This window comes from Thermobia domestica, chromosome 11 (genome assembly GCF_964235325.1).
Source record: "Thermobia domestica chromosome 11, izTheDome1.hap1.1, whole genome shotgun sequence".
NCBI classification, from domain to species: domain Eukaryota; kingdom Metazoa; phylum Arthropoda; class Insecta; order Zygentoma; family Lepismatidae; genus Thermobia; species Thermobia domestica.
The window spans coordinates 89,053,322-89,072,092 of record NC_137464.1 but is presented as its reverse complement, the minus strand read 5'-3'; the positions used below and the strand labels follow the sequence as shown (position 1 = coordinate 89,072,092).

At 33.2% G+C, this 18,771-nt stretch overlaps 1 protein-coding gene across 4 annotated transcripts in view; it reads left to right on the top strand.

Moving 5' to 3' along the window:
* The window catches only part of LOC145664271 (uncharacterized), a 53,721-nt gene extending 45,470 nt beyond the window's left edge, over window positions 1-8,251 (top strand). For 3 of the 4 annotated variants that reach the window (XM_081730796.1, XM_081730793.1, XM_081730794.1), the window contains 2 exons: window positions 1,206-1,370; window positions 7,744-8,251. In XM_081730796.1, the coding sequence (XP_081586922.1) occupies window positions 1,206-1,370; window positions 7,744-8,193 (615 nt within the window). In that variant the 3' untranslated portion in view covers window positions 8,194-8,251. The remainder of the gene's footprint in view (window positions 1-1,205; window positions 1,371-7,743) is intronic. The other variant, XM_081730795.1, reaches the window with a different exon arrangement.
* The last annotated feature ends 10,520 nt before the right edge of the window (window positions 8,252-18,771 follow it).

Sequence of the window (18,771 nt, the reverse complement as noted above, 5' to 3'; positions counted from 1 at the left end):
GCAGCAGAGAGTTTACGGATGGTGCTACTTTTCAACGTAGTCCCCTGACAAGCCAACACATTTTGCCCATTTCGCCACATTTCTGCTGTCAGTTTCCCACGACGCTTCTGCTGAATATTATCACGCAGCAGTCGTAGGAGACATGGATAGTACTCCCCATTCATTGTTTGCCCCTTTGGAAGATAATCCACCCTCATTATCCCTTCCGACTTCCATAAAACTTTAGCCTGCACTTTTCCAGCTGAGGTAACAGACTTGGGCTTCTTCGGAGAGGGTGGATGGGTGAGGGGTGTTTCCACTGCTTGGATCTTTGGACTCTGGTTGGTAATAGTGGACCCAGGCCTCCTCTACTGTTTCGAATCGAGTGCGAAAGGCATCTGAGTTTGTTCGGAAGAGATGAATATTGTCACTTGAAATGTTGTGTCTGTTGAGCTTTTGATCAGTTGTCAAAAATGTTGGCACCCATTTCGCGGAAACCTTGCTCATTCCCAGATGCTGGGTGATAATTCAGTTGAGTTGATTTGAGTTTAACGTCTCGTTCAGCAGCCAGGCTATATGAGACGTGGACCTACTGATCAACGTGGAATCCGAACCACATGAGCTCCCGCCGGGAATCGAACTCGGGTCTCCCACGCCAAAGGCGCGTATGCTAACCGCTTAGCCACGAAGGAGCTCTGGGTGATAATTCAGTCAACGCTTACAGTAGATAAGTTCACTGTGTCAGCAATCTGCTTGATGGTCATTCGCCGTTTCTTCGTGATGATTTCGTGCATTTTATCAATATTCTCCTGAGTTAGTGCTTCCACGAGCCTTCCTGATCGAGTGTCATCTTCAATGGAGTTTTGCCTCTCTTCAATTCGGCTGCCCATTTTTTCACTTTGCCATATGAAGGGGCACTATCAACTAAAGTAGCTGCCATGTCGGTGTGGATCTCCTGTGGGTCTAAACCTTTCTTGTGGAGATATTCAATATCAGCTCTCGCCTTAAGTTTTTCCATTTGGTCACACTTTGCTCACTCTTCTGTCTTTCTGGGCCTGTAACAATAGAATAAAAGTCGATATTATTACCAAATTTGGTATGATATCAGAGGAAGGTTTAATAAATACGGCCTAAAAGTATTACATGTCTAGTTCTAATATTTCTTCTTTAGCCTTAGAATTTATGTAACAACCCTCGTAGTAATGTGGTTGATTTCCCTTTTTCAGGCATTTCGTAGTGTTACGCGATCAAGCACGGTAGGGAAGGAAGGAACAAATGATCCATTAGGATCAACAGATGTAGACGATGGACGAGGGTGGCGAGAATTCATGATGCAGCAGAGACTGAAGGAAATCAATAAAGAGTTAAAAAAGTACTCTCGAACGGATGAGGTAAATGTCCTTTTAAAAAAAAAAATTAAAAAAAAAAAAAACAGAAGTTGAAATTATGATTTTTGATTAAACGATCCATCAGATAAGAAATTTATAATCGGGACATGAACCATTTCGAATTCAGTTTCGCTTGTATGTGATATCTAAAACTAGATAACAGTTCTTCCATCGAATAACGCTATCCAACAAATTTTAACTTTTTTTACTGTAGAAGTCACGGAGATGGATGTTCTTAAATAATTCTGACTCCTAATTCTAAAACTCAAGTCAAATTCTTCCCATCACATCACACTTTTTATCTACAGGGTGCCCTAAAAATGAAGTTACATTATATATTTGATATTTATACTGGCATTTCGTGTTCAGGAAAAATTATCATTTGAAAGCAAAATGTTTTGCGTACAAAATTTAAGTGGATTAAATACATCTAAGATCATTTAACGATACTGCTAGTTTTTAGTGGTTGATTAAAAGTCAAAATCTCAATTTTAAAAAATTTAAAATTTACTTGTAGTTTATACTTTTCACAATACATCATTTATTTAAGTTGAAGCACTATATATTACTGTAACTCCTATAGCTTTCGAAATAAGAGATGGTAAGCGTTATTTTTACGTTATATAGGGTGTTTTGCAAAGATTTGATTTCAGTTTAGCGTCCCTTTCAGAAGCGATGGTATATGAGACGTGGACTTACAGCATAACTGGGATCCGAACCACATGAGCTCCTGCCGGAATCGAATCCAAGACTCCCACGCCAAAGATGCGTACACTAAGCTCTTAACCACGGGGAACTCACACAAAGAGTTTGATAGTTGTCCACGAAACTGCAAGCCGGAAATTGCACTATGGGTTTTGAACTTGGTTTGTTTAAGCAAACAAAAATTTTAGGAATGATTCAAAAAATGGATCAAAAGACTGCGATCTTGCCCAAGAATTTTAGGAATGATCAAAAAATGCATCGAAAGATTGCGATCTTGCCAATAATTAGTTTTTGGATCAGAGTGCACAAAATTTTTGAACGGCCTCTAAATCAAGTTTTCGCATTTTTTACGGTATGGCTACACTGTATGTAGTTTTTCAGACATAAATAGGCGTACAAGAGATTTTTTTGATTGAAATATATTGGATCTTTTGATGCATTTTTGGATCAGGGCCCACAAAATTTTTTAACAGATCCTAAATCGAGTTTTCGTATTTTTTACGGAATAAGCACATCATACTAAGGTAAGTGATAGCTAGAATGACTACAGTATATGTAGTTCTCCAGATATAAGGCGTACAAGAGAATTTTTGCCTGAAATGTATTGGACCTTTTGATACAAAAATGTAATGAGTCTTACAGTTGGATACAGATATGAAGAGCATCATACTTAAAAATAACATTACTATAGAAATAGACATATTACAAATATATTACCATATATAATATAGATATAATACAGATAATACTACGAAGATGGAAAAAAGTGCAGCTGAAAATATTTATTGATTTCGTCATGAAACATTTATTAATGTTTAACTATGAAAGACATTACATGACGAATGGTGCCACAGTTGTAAATTTACAAATTTTATTGTACCGACACTTGGAAGATTTCCTGGTTGTGAATTGAGATTTCCTCATGTACACTGTTTTAGTTTCTCTCTAAAGTAACCAATAGTATTTCCCCCGTCATGGCAGGATTCCATCTACCTTCGTAACATTGTTCTATTTGTGATATTTCTTGATGAAATAAATTCACCTTCTTCATCACTCACTGCTTCTAAGTTCTCGGGTAAGAAGTTAAGGTGCGAGTGTAGATAGTGAAGTTTCAGGGACATCCTACAGCCCAATGCTTCATAGTTTTGTATTAAATCAGCCAGGATGGAGAAAAAATCATTTTTGTTGATTTTTTAAAATTTAAATCGATTTTTTTATTCAAATCAAATCTTTCTCATTGTATAATACAAGTCGCGAATTGAAGAAAAAATATTAGGAATTAGTATTAAATGTGAATTAAGCCATTTTAAAAAAAAGTATTGAGGTTGAATTTTGAATTAATCCCCAATCATTAATTTATTTCAATCCCAATGTTTCTTAAGCATTAAGGAAAAAGTACAGCAACGTGATACTTTTTTCATAAAAGTTACTGATATTTGGCAGGGGCATATTTAAAAAAAATCGGAACTAGCTTGCGACATGAAATACATATAAAATACATAAGTTTCGCTTAAGTTATAAAATATAATAATAATAATATAATTTTCGGAGAGGGGATCGGACTCTTCTAAATACGCCCCTATTATCTGGAAACAAACAGACGAACACACAAAAGAATTTTCGTCTTAAATGTCGATGGTAATTTCCCCTTTGGAATAGTTAATGATTTATTAAAACTATGCTACGAAGAGAAGGAAGCAGGATTCCCCCATTACCCGTTCCAAACGGGATTTTTCCTAATCATCCTGTGCATGGCACTCGTTTTCATACTGTGCTCTACATGTATTATGATTATTATCTTCCATAATCGGAACGACAGAACAGAAACGGGATTTTACTTATTTTCAGTTTAAATTTATTTATTTCTGAATTTGATTTAAACCAGTCCACCGTGTAATCACACACCAGATTTTCATTGTCTTTAGTATATTTGTATCTTAAAAAACATACAACAACACTCTTGAAAGATAACCATGTGGTCTTTTCAGCTGGGTTTAGTGTCTATATAAAGTGTGCGTCTTTAATGAGGCTTCTAATTTGCGGTCCAACAAATACATCTTCTTTCAATTTGGCCTCCGATACTCGTTGAAACACTTGTCGCAAGTATTTGTAGCCATCACCTTCGTTGTCCATTCCTTTGACGAATGCCTTCACAAGGCCTAGCTTTATATGAAGAGGTGACAAAAGTACATTCTGAGGATCAACTGGAGAAGCGTGTCTTACATTTACTTCTCCTGGAATGAATGCTTGTCTTTCTGACCATTTCTTTGTTTAGTAGTGCGTGTCAGTGGCTCGACTATATAATAAACACAAAAAGCAACGATGATTGCTGTAGCCATATAATAAACACAAAAAGCAACGGTGATTGCTGTAGCCACCCTGTAACCCAAGAATCAAAGCAGTAACTTTCAGGTCTGCACAAACTTTCCACTTGTATTGCTTGTACTGAATTGCATTCAGTATCTTTGTCATACTTTCATGTTTCCGTAAATCCCATAGCATATACTAATGGAATAAATGGTTTTTGATTCCCATTATAAGGGAACAGCTTTAAGATTGTATTTAGATCCGTTTATAAACGAACACCATTTTTCAGGTTTATATTAGAAACTCACCGTCATCCTTAGTCCGTCAATGTCCACATGCACATTTAATCCGGAAATGTGCAGACAATTATTTGTGTCGATTTCTGGAGGAAATCTAATTTGTGTTCTCATGTAAGAATCCCTATTCTTTCAACCTTGAGGCTAGAAGTTTAGCAGCCTCTTTTGTCAATTATACGAGATCGTTTAGTCCTGGTTGTTGTATGCGATATGGAGTAACTGAAGATTTGGGAATAAAATCTTCATCGGATGACACTAAGCTAGAATCTTCTGATGTGCTGCAACCTCTTCATCAAGTACAGGGTCAGGGTCAGAGTCAGGTACACGCACTTGGGACAGGCATACTGTCGTCATGAGGCACAAGTCTCATGGCAGATTGGTTAAGATATTTTAAATTTATTTTTCTGGAATATCCAGACACATTTGTCACACAAATGATTGGTTTGTCCTCGCCAAATTGCAGGGACAGTAAATGTCATTTAACGTTTTTTTTTTTTTTTTCTTCTTCTTTCTTTCTCTCTTTCATGAAACCACAGTCATAAATTAGCGTTGCACGTCTTGCAGCAAACTTGAGGCATCCAGTCGTTATCTTGGTCACAAACTTGACAGCCAAAGTACAGTCTGTAAGCTGTTCTTCCAATAGGTCATATCTGGATTTTGGAACAAATGACACACACGCATAACAGAAACTATTAGGTGAATATTTGCATAGTCTCCATCTTTCCTCTCCATGCTTCTAAAGAAAAGTCACTCACGGAAAAGACAGCTACATCTCATAACAATAACCGTCACTGTTATGGTCACAAATAATGCTGGTAACGTCACCTAGAACTTGTGAAAGCAGCGGACATGCGCTATTCCGTTTTTGTTTTCGAGGTCATTATTTCCAAACAAGTCACTGTTCCGTGAAAGAAAGAAAAATAAATACAAAAAATTTAGAATACTTTAAGTGCTATGTATTCGCACGCCGTACATAAAATATTTTTATACATAAGTGATAGGGGTCACTTTGAGACCTCTATCTCGTACTCAAAATGATTCACAATAATAATATCTAGCATCAATAAGAGAGATGGAACATCCTAACAGGCTTTTTGTTCCTATATTTGTTGTGAGACAAAATTGCGCTTTTTTGATAAGTGCAGTTTTACACTCTATATGGTGAATTTTTTACTTTTATGAAACTTGTTTTCGTCTTCTACAAATAGGGTACAATGGATACACATATTACACCAATGAAACATTTCGAACGCTGTATGACTCATGGCTTTGTGACAATTAGAATGGGGATAGAGGTGGAGCAAACTAGAGACCTGAACGGGCCGAATTTTTTGGCCCGAGCCCAATCCAGCCCGGGCGCGAAAAGTTTTGGAGATTTTCGGCCCGGCCCGGTAAGTTTTTTAAAATTCTTGGCCCAAGCCCGACCCGATAAATTTTAAAAGTTTCATTTTGTAACATTTTTCATGGGCACACTTCTTCAACGTTTGCCTTTATTCTAATTATCGTTTAATGAAAGTCAATAATTATTGCAATTAATCGGCCCCAGCCCGGCCCGACCTGAAGAGAAATCAGTGCCCGGTCTGGCCTAAAGAAATAACAGAGCCGAGCCGGGTTTCGGGCCGAGCCCGGCCCGTGCAGGTCTCTAGAGCAAATAGATGCCAGATTATGGTGTGGGATTCCAAAATTTTAAAAATCCATCAAGGTTTATTGAATATTACACTCTTTTTTTTTTTAACATTGTATAATGCCAGTGGTATGAGATTCCAAAGTTTTAAAATCCATCAAGGTTTATTGAATATTACACTTTTTTTTTAAAGATTGCATAATGCCAGTCTTTTTATTCTTTAAATATGATAGGCATAAATGTATAGCATATTTGTTGGCGAAATTTTGTTGCCGCACCGTTATCTGCAGTGTTGCGACCTTCTGACAAATTCTAAATTTACGAATTTTAAAACATTGTTTTTAGTTTTTTCGTTCCCTTCTTCTTCCAATAGAGGAAGTCGACGCAAACATTACACGGTTGAAATCTGAATTCCATCATCTTTCCGACAATATATCAATCGTGGCCTTCTGTCAATTAGGAGGGGAACAGGGACAAACGAAAAATGGCAGTCCGCAAAACGTAAAGTGAATGGCGGGTTTCTAAAAGTTACATATAATAAATTGTGGGTGGCAGAAGATTTCTACACAGTTTCCCGATATCAGGGAAGGGAACACAATCAGAATCAGCCATTCCCCAAACTTCTACCAAATGTGTGTTAGCTAGTGTAATTTAGTTTATGAGTTTTACGTTGTTCTGTTGTAGCTCATTTCTTTGTTCTGCTATCATACTTTCCACATACGAGAACAGTGAGTTCAAAATAAATTCAAATATGCTTTCATAACAAATTATACAGATAACAGCGTAAATGCCTGGTACAATTTTCTTATAAAAGTGGTGAAAAGTACAAGTGTGTGAATTACTTAGTACTCTGAAATGAAGCAAGTCTTACACCATTTTAAGCTTTGCATGCCAAATTTATTCTATTTTTTATAAGGTTATTCTTTTCCAGCTCACTGGTGATTAGACCTAAATAGTATGTACAATTTTAACACATATACCATCTACCACTTTTAAAGATTAACTGACAATCACCTGTAGTGTGACTGGGAATCCTAAAAAGATATTTATATTCTTAGTTTGCCGAAATTATACTAAGAATATAACAATCCTTTTAAAGTTACCCTGAGTGAATGTTAATTATGCATGTAGAATTGTTAACATCTATCATGAGGAAGATCAAAACATGCATTTCCGATGTCTTTGCACGTAATTTGATGAATCTATCTAGATAGTGGAAGTGTAAACTTACTGCATACAACACCTCCTGATTTTACAGCACTAAAAACGATGAGTGATGTGTGATCAGCGATTGCGTTAATAAATTGATTTAAAAAATATGGTATAAACTAAGTTTAAAGTCTTATATAATATATTCTTTAATAAAAGAAATACGTGCTCAATAATATTATATCTGTACTTCAACTTTGCTGTTCCAGTAATTGTAACTTCTAATCTATTACAGGAAGTCCATCCCTTGGAGGATATTGAAATGAAGCGACTAGTGTCCTCAAGCTATGATAATTTGTCTGTCTCTAGTTCAGTGGCATCTTCCGAAACACTATCTTTAATTGATTCTGAACATTCGCTGGACCAACTAAATAAGGATTCCACCCGCAGTGATTCCCGTGTAGTCTGCGAAAGGAGTGCCATTCCGTTAGCATCTCAAGGCACAATTGAGAAGCTGTGTAGACAAGCTTTAAAATGCATGCCAAACTTTGTGTTCCGCCATAAAACGTTGCTGGATGAACCCATCGCAGAAGAAGATGAAGAGGAGAAAAATGATAATGGTAATAATATAGATCATGAAACAGAGCATGAGCAGCAAAATCAAAAACATTATTATGATTATAGCAGTACTGAAGCCTCTGAAGATGGTGACGCTGATGAATCGGATGAATTTTACGACACCTGAAGTTTATTTTATTATAATTTTATTGCATTAAACAAGTGGCATAATGCTTACTGATATACTACGTTTGGTAGAAATTGTTTCCTTTGTAGCAATAAGAGCATCACTATACTTGTAACAGTAATAAAACAAAGGTAACAATTAAGTGAGCTTTTCAAAATTTAAGAGCACCAGTATTATTGAAGTGTCCAATGTTCTTTCTGTAACAGTCATTATATTTTGCCAGCAAGGTAAACATCTCCATTATAAAATAAGTGTGTTTGATTAACGTGGAGTTTTATTGAAAATACGTATGTCAAGTGTTCGGCTGAAACTTTGTTTTAATATTGTAAGAGTAGATGCAAAATAACGTATGGGTCTGTATGGTAGTTTTTTTTTTTTTTCCTTGCTTGCTTTTGGCAATGTTATTATGTCATTTTTAACTTCAGTAGTAACGTAACGTAATGGATGATAAAGGTACTTCAAAACATTTTGTAATGAATTTATTAAGTGGCATATGGCGATAGAGATATTTCAATTTCCATCATACAGAAGAAGTAAAACGCAAATGTTCTGTAGTCCAAGTTAATACAACCACATAATTGTACAAAACAAAGTAATGTACTCGTTACTTTACTTTAGTACATATTAATCCAAATTTAAAAAAAAAAAAAAAAAAAAAAAAGTTAAAAGAAGTATTACAATAATTCCTTGAGTACTTTTAAAAATCAGTGTGTTTGCCTGAGTGATTTTCCAAATGGTTGTCTGCATTTGGACATGGTATTTTTGAATCATAAATTTAGTGCATTGGTTGCTTGAGTAATAACAGTCATTATGCTGCGAAATCGTTTGGTAACAGTGTGTTTTTGTAACATAAAGTTCTATTTTATTTTTTTATTTTTTTTTTTTTTTTTAATGACTTAAAATATTTAATGTCAATAACTGAATCAGTAGCAGTATTTTTAGTTTTAATTTTTTAGAAATTATATTAGAGTTTGTATAAATCTGAAGTAGCGCAAAGAAAAAAATGAAAATTTAACGAAAGTAAAAATCTAGACCTGTAGACGTATAACTAGCTGATTAAAGAACTAACTTACAATCTAAAAGATTCTGGAAAATTTCTTTTAATGCTAGATATAATATTCGTGAGAGTAAGACTGTATTATAGCAGGGTGTCCAGTGTATAGGAAAAGCTGGAATTATGCGGATAGACGTTGACCCTTTTCGTTAATTTTAAATATAAAGTAAATAGTGCTAAATTAAGCACTAAATAAAAGTAATATCCAAGTATAGCTAAGTACAAGTATAACATTAAGTTTTGGTCTTACGAGAACATACACAGTAATTCAGTAATGTGAAAAGCATGGGGTACAGAATTACTATTAATGTATGATTGTGTTCATTTCGCTAAAAAAATTGACAGTGTTTCATCGGAAAATTTCGTAGAATGTACGGTGAAAAGCGGGAATTTAAAATATGATCGCTGGACATGTATATTGTTCACAGACTGAAAGTCAATCTTCAGTCGTGATTTACAGTTTACATTTAGTCTTATACATTCAGAAATTCTGTTCGTGGCTTCATTTTAGAGCCGTGATGTTTTTGTATTTAGATACTATTTTCGACAATAATTCGTAGTCTCTTTAATACTGTAAATGCATTTGATATTTGACGATGATTTGTCATATAATCCTCCGGATTGCGAAATTTTAATTGATTTTTACAACAGACAGAGAGTGAAAAGTGATTGACTGGACCGGGATGCCCGGTACATACCGTGCCGTAACGCATCGGCATGGTATGCCTGAGGTTACGATCCAGTCAGTCACTTTTTCACTCTGTACGTTATGGAATTCGCACCTATAGAGAATCTGTTGTGTTAATAATAATAATAATAATAATAATAATAATAATAATAATAATAATAATAATAATAATAATAATAATAATAATAATAATAATAATAAAAATATTAAAAAAATAGTTTTCTCCTTTCATTAGTATATATGGTTTTTACAAGTTCTATCAAAATTCAATGTTCAATGGAAAGCTGGATTTTTGTCATTTTAAATTCTATAAAATAATAATAATAATAATAATAATAAACTATTAAGTCGTATAACTGGATGAAAATTAACATACACATTAAGAAATGAAGAAATTAGTATACTTTATCTTGTTTGTCTCAGGTACTCAACGTAAAACCAAATCTAAGAAGTAAAAAATGTTAAGTCGGGAGTGTGTGTTGTAGGAGAAAGTGTAATAGATTGTGAAAATTATGTTTATTTAACTTTCAAGATCTCGAATTAGATCTGTTATTATGTAATTTTCGATTTTCTTAACTAAAAAGTATAATGAATAAATTTTTGTTTTTCCAATAATTAAAATTGTAGCTTTCCACGTACTGCACACACACACACACACAATACTGTAATTGTGTGTTTCTAACGATAGACTAGTGGAAAGACTTACAAAATCTCAATTTTGTGGACCAAGTTGATATACAGTCTGCTATATTGTAAAGAATTTTTGATCAGCATTTTGTCTTTTGGAATACATTTTAAGAACAGGAGTACTTTTTTTTTTTTTTTTTTTCATTTATTTATTTTAAATGCAACATTGTCTTTGCGGATCTCACAAGTTTATGACAGAAAATCTTTTGATTTTGTACATGATCATATGTCAGTGTACCCAACATCTAACAGAAGAACTTCAGAGAAGTTTAAAAGAAGGGGCATATTGTGTTTTAGAAGAAAAATAAAAGTTAGGTAATGGATGATAAAAAGCTTTAAAATTATTTGGACATTGGTACGATTTCTTTCTTTCTAATGAGATAAGACTTCGAAGCGTTCTTTTAAATTAAGGAAGGAGTACATTTTCTAAACTAACAAGGTACACACATTAGTTAATAAAGGAAAATTACTTACTTAAAAACTTACTTCCAAAGCACGAGAATATGAGTTAAAAACAATTTATAGAAAACTATCAGACATTATGTAACTATTGCATATTGACATATAAACATGAAAAACAGTAGCTTACAGAAAGTATGTTGTGAATTTTGTCTATTGATGTGTATAATCTTATTCTGAATTTCACAGGTCTTAACAAAGTATTTAAAGTAAAATCTCATATAAGTTTTTGATTTGTTACTCCATACATTTCAAGATGTTGTCAAACTGCACACACTGTTATTTAGTTCATACAAAATAAAGGAAAATATTTACAGTTTAATTGTACGTGAAAAATATTACCATGAAAGTGTAACGAGAAGACATCCATAAATGGTTTAGTGTAAATGCTTTTAAGCTCTGTCGCTAAGAAGTTTTTGGTAAAGTGTAAAATTCATATACTTTCTCATTCCCAGTAGTTTTCTTTTTCTTTTTCAAACAAAGAACAATAAAAGTTAAAGGGAACTAGAAAAATCACAAATTGATTACCGCTGCTTAAAGTACAAGCTAAATATGAAATACAAAAATATATTTGAAGGAGATACGTTTAAATTTACCACGTTTATTCAGTGAAGTTATTTATACTTCTCGTTTCACATTCTTGGGCTTCTGATTGTTGGATATACTTCCTTGAGGAGCTTCCGTTCTCTCGTAAAATATAAGTTCCAAACAGTGATATACAAAGTGGAACAAATAAACACTAGGAACAAAGTGGCCTTGCAACTTCGCATTTCCATGATAAATCCATTCGATTTCATATTTTATCAAGTCATGACGTTCTTTATTATTGTCTAAGGCGAAAGCCGAAAGCTTGACAAAAGATAATTCACGAATTATAATTTCAAGTAAGTGATTTATCATAATTAGTTTATGGTATTAATGAGTTTTTACAGAATCGAACACAAACTATTGAAAGTTTATGAAACTTGCTATAATTATTTAATTATCTGTACAGATTGATAAAATTGGATCTGAATATATTATTGGAATATTTAATCCTGTGGGAACTTGAACCATATTACCAACGATCATTTTCACATTGATCAAATTTTGTTGTACAATTTATAAATTTATTACACACTGTAAAGAAAAATAATTAGTTAATATGAGAAGAGAATTATAAAGATTACTAATTATAGTGTTTGATATTAAGTATAAATTTTACAAAAATTTTAGTAGTTATAAATAGATAAATACTTAATAATCTTACGTGCAAGGATTGTTTTTCGCATTTATCATGGTCCGTGAGGATAATTCGGACGATAATAATGGTATATATCTAGTCATAGAGAGAATTGTGTACGAATAATAAAAGAAAGATCTTTTAACGTTTGTACTAATTATGGAAGGCCAGTTAAGTTTTTGAGATCTTCAATTTTCTTTTTAGTTCTTTTTTTCTTGTTATTAGTTTTCCTTTTATATTGAAGACAAAGGGTTTATATTTCTACTTTTATTTATTCATGTAAAATTCATTTCTATAGTAGTGATCGTTCTGCAAATTAGAAAGTAATGTAATTGAAGTGTTAAGTAAAATCGGTTGTAACTTTTGTGTAACTTTTGAGAAGTGTCATATGTATTTATTGTGGAAGCTAATGATACAGGGTGGGCCACGTGTTACTTCACAGAAATGCATTTGAAATCAGTTATTCATTAACTACGAAATTATTACAATTTGTATCACACCATTATCTTAGGTTACCTAAATCAAGTATCGAAAACATCATTCATCGTTTTCAATGCATAAATTACATCTTTTAAGCACAGAACATATTGCATGACTAATATTTTTGTATGATAACTTATCAAATCCAGAAGCAATACATTTTTTTAAATGTTCCAGATTTTTTAAAATTATCTTTCATTATTCCTAGAAGCACATAACTCAATTACATGTTGATAATTGTGGTCATATGACCACAGCTTTCGAAGTTCGAACATACGTTCATCCTTTCTAACTTTCTATACATTGTAACTGTACTTAATTGCAAATATAACAATGCTTAGTCTATCTCTATATATAAATGAGATTTTAAAATGTTGGATAGTTAAGTTTTTCTAGGCGTTTCGATTGATTTTAATGATTTTTATGCATTGGTGGTCTGTCTTAACTTAGTTATTTTTTTAAATCAGTTTTCCGAAAAAAAATTATCGTACATGAGAAGGGAGGGGGCAGAGGGGCTCAAAAAATTATGTCAAAAATACAGTGTCTCATAAGCCAGTTAAGTAGAAAGGTTAAACTTCGTATATAAACTCATTAAAAATAAGCAGAAACATGCACCAGCGTTTTTGAAAATTTACGTTCTAAGGGAAACATTTTCTGTGTAAAATGAATGTAACGATGTTCGGCGGACAATTCTTTCTAGACTGTTGCACCGAATTTAATGATCTTTCGTACATAAGTGGACCATGCCCTAACTTCGGCTTTTATCACATTATCGGCATAGTGGTGAGAAGGCAATGACATGTAAAAGTAATCGAAAACAACTGATAATACCGTCGGTATCATTGAGATGAATAGTGATACTCCAAATTTCGTTTAAGTACAAATTTAGCCCTCATCGGCGTGGTGGATGAAAAGGAGTAACATTAAGAATTTTTATCATTGCACTTTCGTTGAAATGTGTCTCCTAAGGATAGAAGTGGTTCAAGTTCTTTCCATTACCTATTCTCCTGGTGTGGAAAACGGGCATTTCATCTAGTCCATTGTAAAATAACATGTTATTCATGAACCACTATAACATTGTTTACGTTAATAATCTACTGTTATTGTAGTTAATTTAGAACTGAGTCAAGGGACGTACGGCCCACCCTGTATTGAGTGCGATTGTTTGAAGTTTGAAAAAATAACTTTATTATTATTTAAAAATTGAAGAGAAGCACTCACCTTTGATAAGAAGTGCTTCTTATTCGATGTAATTTTGTGATCGAGAAAATTGGTCTGTGGGTTATCACGGAGATCTACTTCCTCTCGCCTTTTTCTCACCCTACAAATTACGTATTTCATTTTATACACTTTGTTTAAAGTCCGTCTCTTTTACCATAGAGGACATAAGTGAGACATGAAATTAAATATTTTATTTTAAATAATATAATACAAATACGAACGACAATAACGTGAACATTACTGTTTTGATTGTTGATAAGATCGTAAATCACTAAGCTTTTAATTACGCGTAAAAGAAATGTATACTACCAATTCAATTGTTCCGTCCTTTTATCATCAGTAGAAAGATTCTCTGATATTGTATGAAAATCTTGCAGAAGACTTATTCATAAAATAGAAGCATTTCGACTTGTGTGGAGGCTCGTTTTACAATAGCGATTGTTGATAATTGGTTGACATGTCATATATATTTGTAACCAAGAATCCAAGGATCTTTCCATTTTCTTTCGAGATGTGCTATGCTAATTGTTCTTAAAATTACTACTACTTGTTACAGTTCTTATTATGTGGATATTTACATTCAACTGAAGGATCGTTCGTTGACTCTGTAGGGCAAATTGCTCTCATCATAAGATCACCGATTAGCACTAAATTGTAGCTTGAGACAACTGAATCATGGCTTGATCTATTGATATGATGCTCTTGTGATTCTCTTTGTGTGTATTAAGAGAGGGAAGGAGGAAGAGAGAAAGAAAAGGAAATAAATTGGTTGAACTATGGCTTTGATAGAAGATTGATCACTCTCAATATATTCCATGGTCTGCTTTGTGTTATTTTATCCTCGAATTTTGAATGTCTTTAGCTAGAATAACGAGAATATTTACTTTTTTCCTATTTAACTACTATACTTGTATCAATAAATATATCAGTTTAACAATTGAATGTGTAACATTTTGGTGCAAATGGTGAAACATATTTCCACAGTTACTTGCAAATAACTTTTACCAACAATATTGTCAAAGTGGTGGAACAACTTTGGTGACCACTTTCTGTAAATAACAGAGAAAGTCATTGTTTTGGTTAATTTTTTGTTGTTGGCAAGATAACAAAAAGTATCAAAGAGAATTGTACATGATATTCAAGAAAGTGTACGAACTTTAGTTTATCAGGAAAGACCAACAAAGTAAAAAGTTGTCATCTTCATCTTTGAAATATTCTCAACTTCTACTTCTGTATTATGTTTATAGTTACTGTATGTGTGTATTTGGTCTTGTAGAATTTATCCTATTCATGATATTTACCATCATGAATAAATACTCTTAAGACACTTATAAACAAAAATAAACACGACATAAATTCCATAAAATTAGTTCTTTTATATTAAACTAAAGTATATTTGTACTTTTCCATTATGTTTATATACCCGCTGTGTACTTTTTACGTTCTTTATAATTTCGTAACAACTAAATTCAAGTGTACGAACGATGCATCGTAATTGCCAGTACATAATCCAGTTTGTTATTTTGAATTCTTCTTTCACACTCACATGTTGAAAAGAACACAACTCAAGTTTATCAATAACTGTAGTATTGGATTTGTGTTAGGATATCCATTTTTTATTAATGTGGAAAATAACTGTATTTTTAGAAGGATGACATAGAAGGGAAATCATATTCATTAATAATAATGTTTGTATTAACGTTAGTTGCAAAGGTCAGTAAGATTTTTAATTTTCTACTTTATGCTGCAAAAAAGGACAGAATTTGGAATGAATGTGCCATAGTTCATTACTGAAATCCAGATTATACATACTTAATTCCATTTTAACGGTAGTAGTAGCTAGTAAAAAAATATTAAGTGACTGTTATCTGTAATACAGAATTGTTGGTAACTGAATAAATGATTACAAATCAGTACAGATGATGATGATAATATATTTCATTCATTGTTTTCCAAGTAAATGGAATTGAATGAAGTCTAGGCGTTTTTGCTTAGTCATAACATGGAATTTTGTAAATAATATTTTCAGTGTTATTAATTAAGTAGTACCCGTAAGCTGTACAAATATATTTAAGATATTTCTTTTAACGTTATTCTATACAAAATAATATTATGTACATATATGAATTTGAAAAGCTGCGAAAGATAGGCAGATTGCGAGTGAAATTGTGACAAAAAATGAGTACACAACTCACGAGACACTTTGTTTACTGATTATACCTCGGTTAGTTATGCTTTGTACCATTTTCTCCAAGTTCTAAAACAAAACTATGTATCTTATTCCAATATCACAAAGTAAACTTTGCTTTAAATTGCATTTACTTGTAGAGTAAGGTGTCAAAACAAGAGAAAGAAATGTCAGGCTCATTTCAATGGAATATACGTAGTTATCAGAAAGATAATATATTCATTTCATATATATGCTTATGTTAACATGAAGAGACAAATTTGAGTATAGTTTACAGTAAAAATAGATTGTTGTTTTGTTTTTTCGTTTTAAGTTAAGCGTCCCTTCTCAGTACTGAGGCTACATGGAACACAAACCTACAGTTTAAGGTTGGTTTAAAGGGACAAGTTTTGCCGATAGATGGCACTACAGTCTTCGTATCTCTCCCAGGTATATTTTATCTTTCACGAAAATTAACGATTTCTCTTACAAATTTCAACTTACAGTCTTCAAATTTTTAGAAAAGGAACTTCATAATCTATCGAAGGCAATAATCTGTGCCGATTTTTTATTTAGAATTTTCCTCATTGTTGAAATGGTTTGATTGTTCAAATGGATATCCAGATCTTTAACAATGAAACTGTTTCAACAATGAAGAAAATTCTAAATAAAAATCAGCTCGGATTGTTCCCTTTAATAGGTTATGAAGTTCCTTCTCTAAACAATTGAAGTCTCTAGGATGAAATTTATAAAAGAAATTGTAAATTTTCGTGAAAGGTAAAAAATACATGGGAGAGATAAGAAGACTATAGTGACACCTATCGGCAAAACTTGTCCCTTTACACTAACCTTAAGGTGGAATCCGAACCACCGTAATGGGTTCCAAGCTCTCTCATCGGGAATAAAACCTGGGACCATGTACTCCAAAGGTGCGCGCTAGCGACTAGTCAGCGAAGAGGGCTAGCATACGTGGAGTTCGAATGTATCCTTTCGTTCAAATTTTACTCGAATGTATCCGTTCATTTCGAAGTTATTAAGGTGAGAACATGTGTGAGATAATGGGTATTTTTTTTTCCTGGTGACCAGTGCTTTGCTAGTCCACAATATTAGTAATTAATCCTAATGTGGGATCGCAGTGACATAGTAGTAGACCGTTCATCTCTGTGCGTGGATCTCTGGTTCGATCCTAGCTCGTGCCAAGTGGGCTTTGTGATAGGCAAACATCGTGGTTTTGAGTTTACTCGGGATTCTCCCTCTTCGTCCCACTTTATTTCATAATTTTATGCATTTTCATCATCACTTCTTCTTCAGCTTGCACGACATAATCGTAGGACGTAAAACTGGTAGATTGCATTTCATTTCATTTTATCCTTTCATAAAGTTTTTCTTTAGAGTACTGTTAATGTATTAGTTCGTATTTATTTGTTTCTTTTGCTTTTTCTATTATTATTATTGCGTTTATAACAAGCTAAAAGTACGTTTAATTATCATAGTGAGCGTTTTCACTAAACTCAGCACCCATATGGAAGTTTGAATTACGCCAGTTCTGTAATGCCGTATCCCGAATATATATATATTACATTCGAGAAAACCCCATCTTATACCTCTCCGTAGAAGGAATACAGATAGGGTTATTTAAAGAGCGGTGAATGGCCGGGAATTTGAACAAGATTGCATGTATGCTAAATTTTATGTGTAAACAATAGAAAGTACTTTTATTTCTTTCTAATTATGTAGAATTAAGTTTTGTATAAACGTACTTCCAGCAGTGTTTTCACAAATAAAACAACTTCTACACGCTAATTATACCGTTAGCACTACTGCTATGCCGTTCTGCTCCATTTATGTACACATACGTATTTTGAGTAACTTCTCAATGTAATATTCTTAACAATAAGAACTTTTTTCTGTCATTGATTTCTCAACCAATATACTTGAGATCTATAACGCATGGGGTAGTACCAATACAGTGGAGTTCTGAAGTGCATGTAGCAGTTCTCCCCTTAAGGAAAGTATTTTGGTTCGAACAGACGTATCAGTGCGAAATTTTATTTATAGGACTATTATGTACTTCTGAATATGCTGGTGGGTGTTGTTTCTCTTTAAGAGTCTCCAAGATCTAATGTCACTGCGGCTGTCATTAGAAGTTAAACGCAATATAAATATCTTAACTAAAATTGCAATACAATGCTTAAAATAATATGAATAACTGCAAAACGCGCAGTTAAAGAAAAACAAATTAGTCACATGCCATAATTGCACATTTTGTAATACTAGTGCTTAATGCTACGCCACGTCAACAATGATCTTAAAGTTGTTCATAGGTTCCCCAACATCGTAGCCAGCGTTTTGCAACGAAACGAAGCATTGCTTTATAAATTTTCTCAGATAGTTGATTATAAATGGCAAAATGCAAAGCCATGATAAAGGATAAGTCGACCATTATACTGAAAACTTTCATTTGCAGTTATAGTTACAATATTTGCACTGCGTTTACTTTTACAATGACAGCTGCAGTGACATCTAGTGAACGTTTGCAGAGGAACGACACCCACGTACCCATTCAGAGGTACGTAATGGTTCTATAAATAAATCCAGTA